A 16,426-nucleotide genomic window follows, 5' to 3' on the forward strand; every position below is an offset into this window, starting at 1 on the left:
TCACTTGTCCATTTCTGCAGGATTAGGATACGATTCCACCATTCCTGATGCTCCAAATGCAGAATCACATCTCTTAACTAAGACATTAGCTGAGAAAGTTAGTAACCATGTTGATCAGTATTTAGAAGCCATGGATAAGGTGATTTGAATCATTTGATATATCCAGCATTTCTGGTGAGGGAAATGCATATCTACAAGTAAGCTTGTAAAATTTCCCCCTTTGTCTAGGATTTATCTTTCAACCTGAACTATAACTGCACTTTTAATATGTAATACAGGACAACCAATTCTGGAAGCTTTACAAGGAAGACCCAGCTTCCTTTCCTTTTGGTTTGTTCAAACTTTGCTGCAATTCTGCATAATATTCTCATTCATACCCATCTCTGGAAATGTGGCTGATGATGTTGGCACTCTGTTTTTGAAAATTCTGTTTGGTCATTTTGAAAAGTTTTGGCCGTGACATGGCTTATATATAGTCCCATCTAATTGCAACACAATTGCAATTTCAGGCTGGGTCCTTCATCATGAAATGAATACATGCTACAAAATGTAATAACAATCTGGTCATTTGCACTTCTGAACTAGGGGTTTGTTTGGTTGGAATAGGAAGGGATTTACTAGTTTGTGGGTGTCCGCTAGCTAAGAAATGGGGGGTTTAGATTTAAGAGTAATCCAAATCCTCCAAAAAGAGTTCTTTTTGAACTCCCACCACAAAGTTCTGATTTCAAATCTATCCAATTCCACGAGTTCAAATCCACACTGCCAAACAAGCCCTTAAATTGAATTTAAATAAAATGGTCTATCCAAACACTGCCTTATGTAGTTAAATAGCAAATGTCCCATATTTTGTTTTCTAAGTACTTCCTATCACTGTTTCTCAACTCTTTTAGCCTTCACATTTTGTGCAGAGAACAGATGGTGGCATACTTACCTTCTGTATGATGTCGGCTCCCAGCCGTTCATCTGCATCTTCAAGCTTATCCTTGATCGCAGGAACACAAGCAGAGAGGTGAACAAATGCAGCGCCACCACCCGGCACAATCCCCTCCTCAATGGCAGCAAAGGTGGCATTCTTGGCATCCTCAATCCGTAGCTTACGGTCCTCAAGCTCCGTCTCCGTCGCAGCTCCAACCTTTATGACAGCAACACCACCGGAGAGCTTGGCGATTCTCTCAGCCAGCTTTTCGGAGTCATAGACAGAGTCAGTCTCAGCCAGCTCCTTCTTTATCTGCGCGATTCGGGCTTGGATCTCATCTTTGGTTGCAGCATCAGCAATGATGGTGGTGGAGTCCTTGGTGATGGTCACCTTCCTTGCCACGCCGAGCTGCTCAATTGAAGCGTTCTCTATTAGCAGACCCAGATCACTGGCTTGGAATTCAGCTCCTGTAACGAGGGGAATAGGCAGACCAGACTATAAGCAAGTAGCACAAGAACGTGCAGGTAAGAGAAGAGCCCAAGTTATCTGGTCATGGCAAGTAATTTAGGAATATCTAGCCAAAAAACCATCTTTCAAGGAATTTGAAACCCTAGGAACAAACATTTGCAGAAAGCTTTTTTATGAATCAGACAACCTCATTAGCCTGAGAAATGACACTGATAGAGGCAAGTCCTTTTCCACCTATTAGTCATGAAGGCAGTTGAAACAATACATAATGCCCTCCCCCCTTAGCACCAGAGCTTCCGCATTGCTCAACTTATGGTTCCCAGTTAGATGAATCATGAATAAAAAATTACCTTTATTTTTATTATTTGACTATTTGATTGGTGGACACTAACTGGATGAATAAAAATGAAAAATACCTTACACTCCAGTTGCAACAAACAAGTGCCCATGAATTAGTTGGTTTAACTTCAGTTAATATATGCCACACGTACAATATCTGAGTGCCTGCGTATCAAGCATCATATTCTGCCTGAGTATCATATAAACTCCCAGATAGAACAAAATGGTGCATCTGTCAAGAAGAGGGGTTGTAAATAATGGCTCTCTTCTGAGAAGACTTTAGGCTATTCTTCTTTCTAGCTGTTTTTGGTACTTATAGTTTCCCATTTTGCTTGTAAAGAGGATTGAAGAGGATCTCTGTGGCCTGGCATGCCAAATGTGTTAAAGATGGCAAGCCATTTGTCAGGTGTGGATCACCATGAACATGCTGTAGCCCAAAAAATAGGCTAGCCCACTTCTCAGGTTGAGCACACTAATACAAGAAACATGGATAGCTATAAGAAGTGATCAATGGTCAAATTTTCGTCATAAACACACCCACTTTAAGAATTGAACCAACCCATTTTGGGGCCAGGGCATTTTCATGGTGGGCCCCTTCTGATGACTATGCTAGATTTTGCATGTGCAGAGCCTCTTGGAATGGCCATGTTCAGTCTCGGTAAGATCATCTTAGTCCTTGTTTTTCAAGTGTTTTGCATTGACTTGAACTTCCTTTGAATTTTTAAAATTTTCATGACTATTCATGGCCTTACAGCTAAGAATCATAGCCCGTGGGACTAAACTTGCCGCATATGGATTGGTTGCGAGGTTCCTCGCTGGCTTGACTGTCATGGCGATCGCAACTTTTGGGGTTGGCCTCAGAGGCACAATCCTCAGAGTGTCCATTGCTCAAGTGGGTCCATTGCATTTTCAGTTCAATCTTCAAAACACACACAAACACATTTTCAGCCTCTTACGTATAATGTCATAACATGCAATTTCTTCCATTTTGTATGATGAAATTGATTTTCAACCATGTGTAAGCTTTCGGATCAAAACGAAGCTAAGAATAGGGTGTTAGTTGATGGCATATTGATAATCAGTAGAGGCACATCCATGGAGTTTTCACTTGCGATTGTTGAGAAGCTATTTGGCTGCGAGAAGGCATTGGATCTTGCTGTTATTAAGAACTTTAAATAGACATATAACTATTATGTTGGCATTGTACTTTTGTGAATGGAAATGAATGATTGTATATAATTGAATCAATGATTGTGCTTGATTGAAAGAATGAATGATTTAGCCATGAAGTATTTATCTATATTAGCTTATATGAGTTATTAGGGTGTACTGCAATGGTAAGAGCTACCATTATTATTTAAAATTTTTATTAAAAAATAGGCATTAGCTACGGCTATCAACCATAGCAATTTATCTGAAAACCATAGCTCTTACTAATTTCAGCCTATTGCTACGGTTCTCATTCTACTTTTAGCTACGGATATAATCTGTAGCTGTATATAATCTAGAGCTATAGAAAATATTACTACGGATTTAATTTGTTCTTATTTTCAATCGCTACGGCTATTAACCGTAGCCCTTTATCTGAAAACCATAGTTGTTGCTAATTTCAGCCTATTGATATAGTTCTCGCTCTATTTTTAGCTATAAATATAATCCGTAGCTGTAAATACCTTAGACCTATGGCTATGGCACTAATGGCTATGGTCATGCTACGGACTTTAACCGTAGCTATATGTTAGGGCTACGTTTTTATCCGTAGCCTTTGCCCGTTTTTTGGTAGTACAAGGCGGGGGTGCTTGATGCACCTCATTCTCATCCTAAATGTCCTCCACCCTAGGTTGGGGTAGAAGAGGTTGGTTCTCAGCCATCACTTTAATTAACTCAGGGGATTTCGAGTGGTGTTTAGTCCTGCGATGGATAGTTAACCCCTGAACCAATCCTCTTTCAGTCAAGAGACGTCGAGTATTGTCACGGGCCCACTTAAGCATGAACACTCACAGCCCTCAATCAAATTCGAAACATAATCCTAAGAAAGGAAAAGAAAATCTAGAAAGAAAGAGAGGGTTGGAAAGAAGTTACCAAATTGGAGTCCCTAAGTTAAAAACAGAATTAGAAATTTCTATCTTAAAAGCCTACAAAGTAGGAAAGTTAGTTTCTAAAAAAAAAAATCTATAAGTAGAAATTTTCTAAAAATAAATTAGGAAACAAAGTTAGATTCTAAAAGAGTTAGAATTAGAAACTTGCTAAAATAAATCCTAATTTAGAAATAGTAAGGAAGAAATTAAGAAAGAAATTACCAATTTAGAAACCTATCTCAGAATCCTACAAAACAGGAAAGTTGGGTTAGTTTCTAAAAAGGGAAGAATTTCTAAAAGAGGAAATAACTAACCTAATTTCTAAAAACAAAAGAGGAAAGTTTCTAAAAATAAACTATTTCCTAAAAATAGAAAAATACTAGAATTAGAAAATTTCTAAAACTCAAACCCTAATTCTAAAAATAAAAAAAGTAGAGAAATTAGAAAGGGATTACCAATTTAGAAGTTTATGTCAGGATCCTACAAAACAGGAACAAGTTAGTTCTAGAAATCAAATAGAAATAAGAATCTAAAACTAAAGTTAGTAAAATCCTAATCTCAAACTAATTCTAAAACTAATTAATTTCAAAGAATCGTAACCGTCAATCCCTGGCAACGGCGCCAAAAACTTGTTCACTCCCCAAGTGCAGGGTTGTGATGTAGTAATAAACTCGGTGAAACCGAGGTCGAATCCCAAGGGACTGATGCTTGTACGTTACCTGAAACTAGGTAGAAATAGAACTAGCCTAAGATGAAATCTAAATCGAATATAAAGTGATGAATAATTGTGAGAGATTAATCTAAAACTTAAGAGAAATCAGAGATAGGAAACTAGGGATTCAGAGGATCCACTTGTAGAGATCAAGGAGAACTTATGCCTGTTTCAAGAACTCAACTGGACTTAGAGTCTCATCTTCATCCAGTTGAAGGGTGTAACCATGGAAATCAACTGAACTTCCTTTTATATAGTTTTCAAGAGATGAAAAGTATATGAATTAGAATGGATTCCATCACCAAACCATGCCCAGGAGACAAAGTAAACAACAAAATTAAACTAATTAGCAACCAATCAATCAATGTATGAAGGTTAGGAAAGGTACCGTCATCCAACCATGCCTAGGAGACGATGGTGAACAACAGGGCTTCCTTATGTCATAAACATCAAAAGGAGAAAGAAATACTCAAAGTCATAGCAGATCTATTGTAATTTCAGTCACAACAAACCATTAAAGGCTAAAAACATTCCCTTAATAATCAAACTAAAATCAAATTCAGTTCATAAATTAAAATTAAATTAAAAGCATAAAATAGAGTCTCCTATCTCACTACATGCTTCACATCTTAGCCCTAGCTAAGAGGCTTAGCCACACATAAACATGATGAAGCTAAGTATCTTAAAGAAAAAAATAAAACATAGAAAATAGAACAGAAAAAGAATCAAGAAAAAAAATCTCTTTTTGCTTTATGTTCTCCCTTTGGAATCCCTGCTAATTGAATCCCCTCCCTCTCTCTTCTCTCTTGTATTTTATACATGTCAGGGGCAATGGAATGGAGTGCGTCCTAAGAGGCTGGAGTCGGTGGCCTCTTTTACGCAGAAGAATCTGCATGTGAAAGGAACGCAACTCACTTGCGTTTGGCCCGAATCTTGAGACGATAGAGTAGCTGATTTTGAGATCTGAGCCGTTCAGACTCCTTGGTGACGGAAGGCGGCCCCATTGGACGACTTTGAACGGTTCAGATCAACGAACCGATCATGATCTTAATTGTGGAATGGCCTGGAAGTCTCGGTTTTCCCGGACGCGAAAAATAGGGCCTGCGCAAGGATGGGTTCGCTGTTGAAGTCGATGGGGCCCACTTCGATTTTGTTTTGAGAAATCCATTCCATCCATCGGATTCCTCTCGAAATTTCGGTCAGAAATGACTGCTTTTGGATTGCTTTTGATGCGGTCCACTGAATTCAATCACGCTGCACTATTTTGAATGCTGTAAAACAGTCTTCTTGTGACCTCTATAGCAGGAATGTGTCAGTGTGATATTACCCAAATTTAACATGGGTTTGACTGGTTTTCGCCCCTCTGCGTGATGAACGGGTTGGATTGGACAGATGATCCATTATAGTGGCCCACTAGCTTCCGAAAGAGCTCTCTGCGCCGCTGTCTACGCACGAAAAAAAAGAAATGGCAGTTGCCGTTTTCGGAAGAAATTGAGTCCAAGGCGATTTGACTGTCTTGGACTCGTGGTGCACATCCGCCAATATGTGCCCTGTACACCCTAACTCATATGGGGTCCATGGTGATGTTTCTGGAGATCCACTCCATCCATACGTCTTACCCTCTAATTTAAAGAGTTGAAACCAAAATTGAAGTATATCCAGATATCAGGTGCACCCCAAATCGTTGTTCTATGGGCTGATCTGAATATTGGGCCACTTTCACCAGGATTTAATGGCTGATTTTTGATTTGTACGGTTAGTTCTTGGTCCTCGAGCCATGTATGAAGTTTCGAGCCGAAAAGATGATGTAAACTCAGTGATCTTGCATTTTGGCTGACTTTCAGGCCGCTTGAGCTTCAGTTTCTCAATTTTTGCGGATCCCTGACTTGTAATTCCGTCAATCTTGGTCCCCTGGAGTCCGTCTGTTGCCTTTGGTGTCATCAGAGCGTTAAATCTATGCTTTATCATCCTTTTTCAGTCTAAGCTCGTATGTACACTCTACATCACAAACACGATTAGATCAGCCATTAAACAGTATTATGCTTGTAGATTCAGGTAATAACTGGGGTCTAATATGCAATATTTGACCCTCAATATGGATGGCCATATGGGATACCAGAAATCTGTTCTACATGGGGTGTTATAGATATCCCTAGGTGAAAGTCCCTAAACCCTCTTGGTTCCTGCGGTTGCTCCAACGTCTAGACCGAGTGGATGCGCTAGAGTGGATACATGAGCGCATGAGGGTCGTATACCGTTAGGCCGCGTCTCCCACTATGTCGTGGTCGGTTGGAAGGGGGTACAACCTTACCTGTTCGAGAGGAGGGGGCAATGCTAAGCTGAGTCTGAACAGCTCAAGGAATGGGTCCGCTATCGACGAGCTGGGCCTGATATTGGCAGGTGGTTAGTGAGGTCTCTTCCACTCACCTTGTTGCACGTGATGGGGCGACAATCTGGTTTGGAGTGTAATAGACCCCGGTGATTTCCCCAGAAAGGAACCGTACTGATATGTGGACTTATTGAGTAGGAATTGCATACTCATTTATTTATTCATTCACTATCCACTCGGGCTGGTGGTACGTAACTATTTGTTATGTGTACCTTCGTAATGGCCAGGATTTCGGTTGGGGCACGCGACTAACCTGAGATCAGGAGTTTACCACATCGAGTCTGACTATCTAAATTTAGGTATGGGACTGGTTTGGATAGAAGTCCCTTGTGCTGGATTCCATAGCCTGCGATACTACGTATTATCATCCCGACTTCACACTCTAGCATGGTTATTCCATTCGCACGGCATATTGCATTTTATCCACGGCATATGACATTTTGGGTTACTGTGTTTTTGCATTTATATGGTCTAAATACGGCTGATGTTATTCGTGAACTCATCAGGATTGCATATTGCGTCGCATTCTTGACACCTGATATTTGACTCTGTATGACTTTTTGCATAGCTGATCTATATTGCGTACTCTGATAATGTATGACTCTTGGACTTGTCAGTATTCCTGCTTACTCTGTTATCGTATAATTCATGATCTTGCCAATATTTTCGATATTGTATGATTATGGCATTGTATTGGATACTTGACACTTATCTTGTGCACACACTTACACCACCCTCTAAGCTTTTTATAAGCTTATGCATGATAGATGTGTGCAGGTGGCTTTAGGTTGCAGCAGTGTCGAGCTTGGAGTGTGCAGCTAACTTCTGCAGCTTTGGATTTTGATATATGCATTTTCCCTTTTAGCATTGTACTCAAATTTTTATATTAGTGGATATGTGATGATGATGTTGCCTCTATGATTTGCGTATACTTGTGGTTATGCTTATCACGTGGTAAATATACACTTAAAAATCCTCCTTGTAGGATCCCAGGATCAGAATCTGGCGTATAGACATTAGGAGCCGAGAATGGGGTACTACGGAGGCTGTCGGCATCGAATTCGGCGATCAGGGTTCTTGTAAGTCTAATCTCTGGGTTTAGGGCATGACATTTACATCAAATTTAAGTAAAATCAAAGTATCACTCTGAGAGATAAGTTTGTGTTCTTTTTAAGCTACATTGTGCATATTTGAAATTCTCTTTTATTAGTTTCTTATATTTGATTTTGTTTCTGCATTCCAATCTCATTTGAAAGAGGAATTGGGATATTCCACTTCTTGGAATCGAAATAAAATAGAGCTAGCCCAACTTGATTTAATTTAAAATCAATTAGAACTTAGAACCATTTCTTAAGTGAGTGTTGTACATTGAACTTCTATATTCGAACTTCTACTCTGATTTGGTTCTTTCGGGCTGCTATAAAAGGAGAAATCCAGGTATTTTACATTTGTGTAAATCTTATATATTTTTGGTTTCTTTTGAGATTAAAACAGAAAAATCTCATTGTGTTAGTTATCTGAGGAGAGCCAGAAAACTCAAAGTATGGGGTTTTTGAATTGTGTAAGCCCATTTGAAAGACATAGGTGAACCTGAGAAACCTATTTTCATAGTGAATGCTAATATCCCCTGTGTGAGGATATTAGGAGTGGAGTAGTAAGCTGTGTGGCTGTTATTTAACAGTTGGTGAACACATAGGCGAACCACTATTACTCTTTGTGTTTTATGGATGTGTAAGTTATTTTCTATATCTTTTATCATTCAAGTTTGTGGGATGTATTGTGAATGTTGCAATAGTTTAGACTTCCATTCTTGCTATTTACTTTTTATTCCTCTTCAGTTTGAGATATTGATACTTAAACTGTTCTAGTAAGGTTGTCCTGCCATAAACCCTTAGTTTTTATGGTGTAAGGTTGTCCTTAGAACAACATTTGTATCAACCTCTCAAGACTAGAATTTTAAGGTTGATTTATATTTCTGTATTTTGATTTGTTTAAAGTGCTATCTTTCCTTTATTCACTTAAATTCCGCTGTTGAAGTTTTAATTTGGCATAGTCCTATTCCCCCCCCCCCCCTCTAAGACATATAGCTTGGCCTTTTCAAGTGGTATCAAAGCCATATAGCTCGTTTTAATTATTATATTTTTGGATTTATTTCCTGAGCTAATCGATCTAAGATATTTATAAGATGTCAAATTTTAATAGCCTTTCAGTCACTAGGCCTCCACCATTTGATGGCTCCAATTATGCCTATTGGAAACCCAGGATGAGGATTTTGCTTAAATCCATGGATGAGAGCGTGTGGCAAGCCATAGTGACTGAATGGACCTCTCCTACCATTGAAGTAACTGGTATCGATGGATTTAAATCTATGAAAATCTCACCTTATTTTTCTTAAACCACTCTTCAGAAAAGTGAGAGTAGTGCCAATGTAAAGGCACTAAATGCAATCACTTGCACACTATCACCGGATGAATTCAAAAGAAGTATATCCTGTGATACTACAAAGCAATCTTGGGATATTTTAGAAATGACACACGAGGGAACATCAATTATTAAGATATTTAAAGTCCAAATCCTCACAACCAAATTTGAGGAAATACATATGGAAGAAAATGAAATGTTCATGGACTTCTACACAAGATTGAATGACATTGTGAATTTTATGTGGGGTCTTAGCGATAAAATCCTAAAAAGTAAAGTGTGTGCAAAGATACTACGCTCACTACCTGAACGGTTCAACTCAAAGGTGACCGTGATCCAGGAACTTCGTGATACGGATAATATGAGGGGTAAAAGAACTAGTTGGCTCTTTACAAACCTATAAGTTAAATTTTAAAGCTCCTAAAGGTAAGTCTATTGCCCTTAAATCTTCTGAAAATATTTTTCAAGAAAATAATAGCAATTTTGATTTAGAAAACTCAGAAGATGATATGGCCCTTATAGCGAAAAAAATTTTACAAAATTTTTAAAAGTAAAAAGAGAATTGATTTTCAAAAAGCAAATGATAAAGAAAGATCTAAATCTAAAACTTGAAAATCGTTAAAAGTTAGTCAATGTTACAACTGCTAAGAATATGGTCATTTGGCAAACAAGTGTCCTAAAAAGGATAAACCCAAAAGGAAGAGTATATTGGCTACTTGGTATGAATCTTCTGGTTCTGAAACTTCTTCTGAATCAGAAGATTCTGAAACTGAGTCAGGCAATGAAGTCAAAGCCCTTATGACGCTAGCCAAGTTCACTTTTTTAGATAACAATGATCTAACTAGTAAAGAAAATCTGAATAGTGATAAGAAGAGTTTTCAAAGCTTAAAGAAAATTATGATTCTCTTATTTTAGAAAAATCTCATGTTTCAGATTGTTTGAAAAATGCAAACGCGATTTAGAATTCAAAACCACCCAGATTAAAAATCTGAAATCTGAAAATGAAAAACTTAAACTTGAAGTCTCTTCACTTTTGAGTTTGATACATGGAGGTATACCCAAGGCCATCCAAAATTAGAAAAACTTTTGTCTGGATCGAGAAAATGTGGCAACCGATCAGGTTTGGGCTACGATAGAAATATTCCTCCTAAACAGAAGAATACTTCTCCTAAGTTTGTAAAACGAGAGTCCTCAAACTCAAAAGAGAAAAGTTCTAATCAAAAGTTTTCTAAAAGTACCAAAATGTTTCAATCTTTTAAACCCAAAAGTAACCATATCAACTATAAAAATTAGAACTGAAACCCTTTAGCTGAGAAAATAGTTGATTTACTTAAGGAGCTCTTAAAATCTAACTCAGTGGGTCATTCTTACAACATCTACAAACATAAGAAAACGAACTATACTCCTAAACCCAAAATAGTTATGAAATGGGTTCCTAAGGTTATTGCTTGGTTGCCCACACGGTTTTCAAAGCTACAAGTCATTCAAAGTGGTACTTAGACAGTGGATGCTCAAGGCATATGACTGGTGATAAAGGTCTATTCACTGATCTTAAAGACATGGCTGATGGTTCAATCACATTTGGTGGTGGTAGCAACTGCAGGATTATTGGCCAAGGTATGGTTCAACTTTCCAACCTCCCCTTATTTGAGAATGTTTTATATGTAGAAGGTTTAAAACATAACTTATTAAGCATTTCTCAAATATGCGATAAAAATCATGGTGTTAAATTTTCTAACCTGGGTGTGAAATTTTAAACAAAAATGATTCAATAATATTAACTGGTCGTAGAACTTTTGAAAACTGCTACATCGTAGGTAATACTAGCTCATCTAATCAATTGTGTTACATGGTCCATACCGATGAAACTGAGTTATGACATAAACACCTTGGACATATACACTACCGCAATTTATATAGATTAAGCCAGAGAGAACTGATAAGAGGTCTACCTATATTACAGAAAGTAGACAAAGTATGTGGTGAATGCCAGATAGGCAAGCAAACTAGGAGTACTCATAAAAAGGTGAACTCCAATGCCACATCAAAACCACCCGAGCTTCTCCATATGGATCTTATAGGACCAACCAGGACGGAGAGTTGAGGTGGTAAAAAATATATACTGGTAATCGTGGATGACAATACCAGATTCACCTGGTTAGCCTTCTTAAGGGATAAATCAGAAACCCTTGATGAAGTGAAAAGAGTTCTCAAACGACTCCAAACGGAAAAAGGTTTTCAAGTCTGTAAGATCCGTAGTGATCATGGATCAGAATTCGAGAATAGCAATTTTGAGAAATTCTGTTGTGATCAGGGAATATCACATGATTTCTCTGCACCCAAAACACCACAACAAAATGGAATTATTGAAAGAAAAAAATAGAGTACTTCAAGAAATGGCTAGTGTAATGTTGAACAGTATGAAGCTATCTAAAAATCTTTGGGCTGAAGCCATAAATACTGCCTGTTATATAATCAACTAGGTTTATACAAATAAATCTAACAATAAAATGGCTTATGAAATGTGGTTCGATAAGAAGCCTATTGTCAAATACTTTCGAGTTTTTGGAAGCAAGTGTTATAGTTTACATGACTGTGAAAATCTGGGTAAGTTTGACACTAAAAGTGATTAAGGTATCTTTTTAGGATATTCTTTAAACAGTCGAGTATATCGAGTACTGAACAAGAGGACCGGTGTGATTCAAGAGTCCATCAATGTGGTCATTGACGATCACTTGAATACACTTGCCCCAAGTTCAGATAATGATGAAGTTCTTTTATTGGACAAACCAGATACTTCATCAAGTCAAAACAATTTAGAACTGAGAACTGTTAAAGATCATCCAACCACTCAAATTCTTGGAAACCCTCTCACTGGTGTGTACACTTGTAGACAACTAGAAGACATATGTAATTACATGTGCTTTACATCCTAGACAGAACCGACTAACGTAAAAGAAGCTCTTACTGATGAAAACTGGATAGTAGCGATGCAAGAAGAACTTAACAAATTTGTAAGAAATAATGTTTGGTATCTTGTTCCTAGACCTAAAGATAAACACATTATCGGAACTAAGTGGATCTTCAAAAATAAGTTTGATGAACTTAGTGATATAATTCGAAACAAGGCTAGACTAGTTGTTCAAGGGTACACTCAAATTGTAAGAATTGATTATGATGAAACCTTTGCCCCAGTAGCTCGTCTTGAATCAATCAGACTATTCATATCCACTAGTTTGTTTGTGAAATTTAAACAAAAATGATTCAGTAATATTAACTGGTCGTAGAACTTCTGAAAACTGCTACATCGTAAGTAATACTAGCTCATCTAATCAATTGTGTTACATGGTCCATACCGATGAAACTGAGTTATGACATAAACGCCTTGGACATGTACACTACCGCAATTTATATAGATTGAGCCAAAGAGAACTGATAAGAGGTCTACCTAAATTACAGAAAGTAGACAAAGTATGTGGTGAATGCCAGATAGGCAAGCAAACTAAGAGTACTCATAAAAAGGTGAACTCCAATACTACATCAAAACCGCCCGAGCTTCTCCATATGGATCTTATAGGACCAACTAGGACGGAGAGTTGAGGTGGCAAAAAATATATACTGGTAATCGTGGATGACAATACCAGATTCACCTGGGTAGCCTTCTTAAGGGATAAATCAGAAACCCTTGATGAAGTGAAAAGAGTTCTCAAACGACTCCAAACGGAAAAAGGTTTTCAAGTCTGTAAGATCCGTAGTGATCATGGATCAGAATTCGACAATAGCAATTTTGAGAAATTCTGTTGTGATCAAGGAATATCACATGAATTCTCTGCACCTAAAACACCACAATAAAATGAAATTATTGAAAGAAAAAATAGAATACTTCAAGAAATGGCTAATGTAATGTTGAACAGTATGAAGCTATCTAAAAATCTTTAGGCTGAAGCCATAAATACTGCCTGCTATATAATCAACTAGGTTTATACAAATAAATCTAACAATAAAATGGCTTATGAAATGTGGTTCGATAAGAAGCCTACTATCAAATACTTTCAAGTTTTTGGAAGCAAGTGTTATAGTTTACGTGACTATGAAAATCTGGGTAAGTTTGACACTAAAAGTGATTAAGGTATCTTTTTAGGATATTCTTTAAATAGTCGAGCATATCGAGTACTGAACAAGAGGACCGGTGTGATTCAAGAGTCCATCAATGTGGTCATTGACGATCACTTGAATACACCTGCCCCAAGTTCAAATAATGATGAAGTTCTTTTCTTGGACAAACTAAATACTTCATCAAGTCAAAACAATTCAGAACTGAGGACTGTTAAAGATCATCCAACCTCTCAAATTCTTGGAAACCCTCTCATTGGTGTGTGCACTTGTAGACAACTAGAAGACATATGTAATTACATGTGCTTTACATCCCAGATAGAACCGACTAACGTAAAAGAAGCTCTTACTGATTAAAACTGGATAGTAGCGATGCAAGAAGAACTTAACAAATTTGTAAGAAATAATGTTTGGTATCTTGTTCCTAGACCTAAACATAAACACATTATCGGAACTAAGTAGATTTTCAAAAATAAGTTTGATGAACTTGGTGATATAATTTGAAACAAGGCTAGACTAGTTGTTCAAGGGTACACTCAAATTACAAGAATTGATTATGATGAAACCTTTGCCCCAATAGCTCGTCTTGAATCAATCAGACTATTCATATCCATTGCTTGCTTTAGAAAATTCAAAATTTATCAAATAGATGCAAAGAGTGCCTTCTTAAATGGCGATCTTCATGAAGAAGTTTATGTTGAACAACCAACGGGTTTTGAAGATCCTAAGAATGTTGATCATGTCTATTGCCTAAAAAAGGCCCTCTATGGTTTGAAACAAGCTCCTAAGGCATAGTATGAAAAATTGACTAAGTTTTTACTAAGTCATAATTTTCAAATGGGAAGTGTTGATAAAACTCTTTTTATTAAGAAACATAATAATCATATCTTATTGGTGCAGATCTATGTTGATGATATTATTTATGGATCTACCTGTACTAGCATGACTGTTGAGTTTGCAGATTTAATGAAATCTAAGTTTGAAATGAGCATGGTTAGGGAATTGAATTATTTTCTAGGGTTACAAGTAAAATAACAACCTGATGGTATTTTTATTTCTCAAACCAAATATGCTCTAAACTTAATTAAAAAGTTCAGATTTGAGAATGGAAAAAAATTTGATACTCCTATGAGTACAACTTTAAGACTCTCAACGGACTCTACGGGTAAAAATGTGAATCCTAAATTTTATCGCAGTATGATTGGTAATTTACTTTATCTAACTGCAAGTAGACCTGTTATTGCTTTTAGTAATGGTATTTGCGCTAGATATCAATCTGACCCTAAAGAGTCACATCTAACTGCTGTTAAGTGGATTATTTGATATGTCGCAAGTTCAGATAATTTGGGTCTCTGGTATCCATATGATACTAGTGTTCAGTTGGCAGGGTACACTGATGCTGATTGGGCTGGAAATATCGATAATAGGAAATCAACCAGTGATGGTTGTTTCTATATTGAAAATTATTTAGTTTCTTGGTTTAGCAAGAAGCAAAACTCTGTATCACTCTCAACTACTGAGGCTGAATACATCACAGCTGGAAATGCTTGTACTCAGCTTGTATGGATGAATAGTATGTTAAGCAATTACGGAATTGCACAGGATTCAATGGTTTCATATTGTGATAATTTCAGTGGGATAAATATATCTAAAAATCCAATCCAGCATTCACTAACCAAGCACATTGACATTAGATATCACTACATTTGTGAATTAGTGGAAGAAAAGACTATTTCATTGGAATACATTTCGACCGAGACTCAACTTGCTAACATTTTCACTAAACCGTTCGACAAAAGCATGTTTAATAAATTGAAATCTGATCTTGGAATGTTCAATTTAAATTGATTAATCATGCATTTCTGTATTATAGCATATTTAATTGTTAATTTATTTAAATTTTATAATTATATGAAAAATGCATATTTTAGTTGGTACATGACCAGTCGAGGACGTACTCGACCAGTCGTATAGCGCACTGGACCTTTTAAAATTTGAGAAAAACTCCTTCATTTCGATTTTTCTCTCCAACAAGCCAACGCCCGACCGGTCATACCCACCATCCTAGATCTTCAAGGTTAGTGCATCATTTGTGTTTTCCTTATGGATTCTAGTCAATATTACTTCATTTTCATTCTTGGAGTAATTTATTTTGTGTTTCATTGAGGTTTTAGGGTTTTCTTTTAAAAAATCTATTCTAGCTAAACACCACTCTACATCCTTTGTGATCTCTTGATTCTTTGTACTCTTAATTGCAAATGGATGTAGAGGGAAAAAGAAAACTTTCTATGTTCCATCTTCTTTTAGATCTACTCTTGTCACACGGTGCCATCTTCGGTCTCCCGAAGATGATCCCTCATATGTGTGGGATTTGCGATTGCGCATTATCATTGTTGAACGACCTGTTGATCTTGAACATATTGCTCCTTTTGGTCTCCTTCCACTTCTCCAAGCTGTAGGCTGGGCTAACATCCTACATTAGGGTGGGCCTACATACCAGTCTATTGTACAGGCTATGTTTACATGTATTTTTGAATTTTCGACTGAGAATTTAACATTTTCAATAGCAACTAGAGAAAGTCTTTTTGAAATAGACCGTCATTTGATTTCAGGTCTAATGGACATACCTGTTAATGACGAGGGTATTCCTATTCATACTCTAGATGAGAAACCCTCAGAATCATAAAAACACATGCTCACTGGAGCATTGTGCAATATAGATGTGCAATGGACTCATAAGGGGAATGCGCTCCCCTCAAAGTACTTGTTACCTAGATACAAGGTTCTCTACAGAATCTTTATTTCAAATCTGTATCCGCATTCTGGTAACAAAACAGAACTGACTTCCTTTATGGTTCGTGTTTTGCATTCCGTCATCTCTAATGCTAAAGTTTATCTGCCTTCTTTAATATGTCATTCCATCATTCAATTTCGTCTCCATCCAAGACAATGATATTCCATTTACATATCTTATGACTGTGTTAACTACT

General features: G+C 37.1%; 1 protein-coding gene across 1 annotated transcript; it reads right to left on the reverse strand.

Annotated features, from left to right (window-relative positions):
* Positions 1-886: 886 nt before the first annotated feature.
* LOC131254292 (ruBisCO large subunit-binding protein subunit alpha-like) lies at positions 887-1,833 on the reverse strand. The gene is made up of 2 exons (XM_058255285.1): positions 1,801-1,833; positions 887-1,411 (listed from the first exon to the last, which is right to left on the reverse strand). Exons 1-2 carry the CDS (start codon positions 1,831-1,833, stop codon positions 887-889), a joined length of 558 nt encoding a protein of 185 aa, XP_058111268.1.
* Between the last annotated feature and the right edge of the window lie 14,593 nt (positions 1,834-16,426).

This window comes from Magnolia sinica, chromosome 8 (assembly GCF_029962835.1).
Source record: "Magnolia sinica isolate HGM2019 chromosome 8, MsV1, whole genome shotgun sequence".
Taxonomy (NCBI): domain Eukaryota; kingdom Viridiplantae; phylum Streptophyta; class Magnoliopsida; order Magnoliales; family Magnoliaceae; genus Magnolia; species Magnolia sinica.

Excerpts from the sequence above, each read along its gene's own strand:
- LOC131254292 (XM_058255285.1), bottom strand. The coding sequence starts at position 1,833 with ATGGGCACTTGTTTGTTGCAACTGGAGTGTAAG. Across the intron at positions 1,412-1,800 it reads TGTTGCAACTGGAGTGTAAG|TCTGGTCTGCCTATTCCCCT; the intron begins GTATTTTTCATT and ends ACTTGCTTATAG.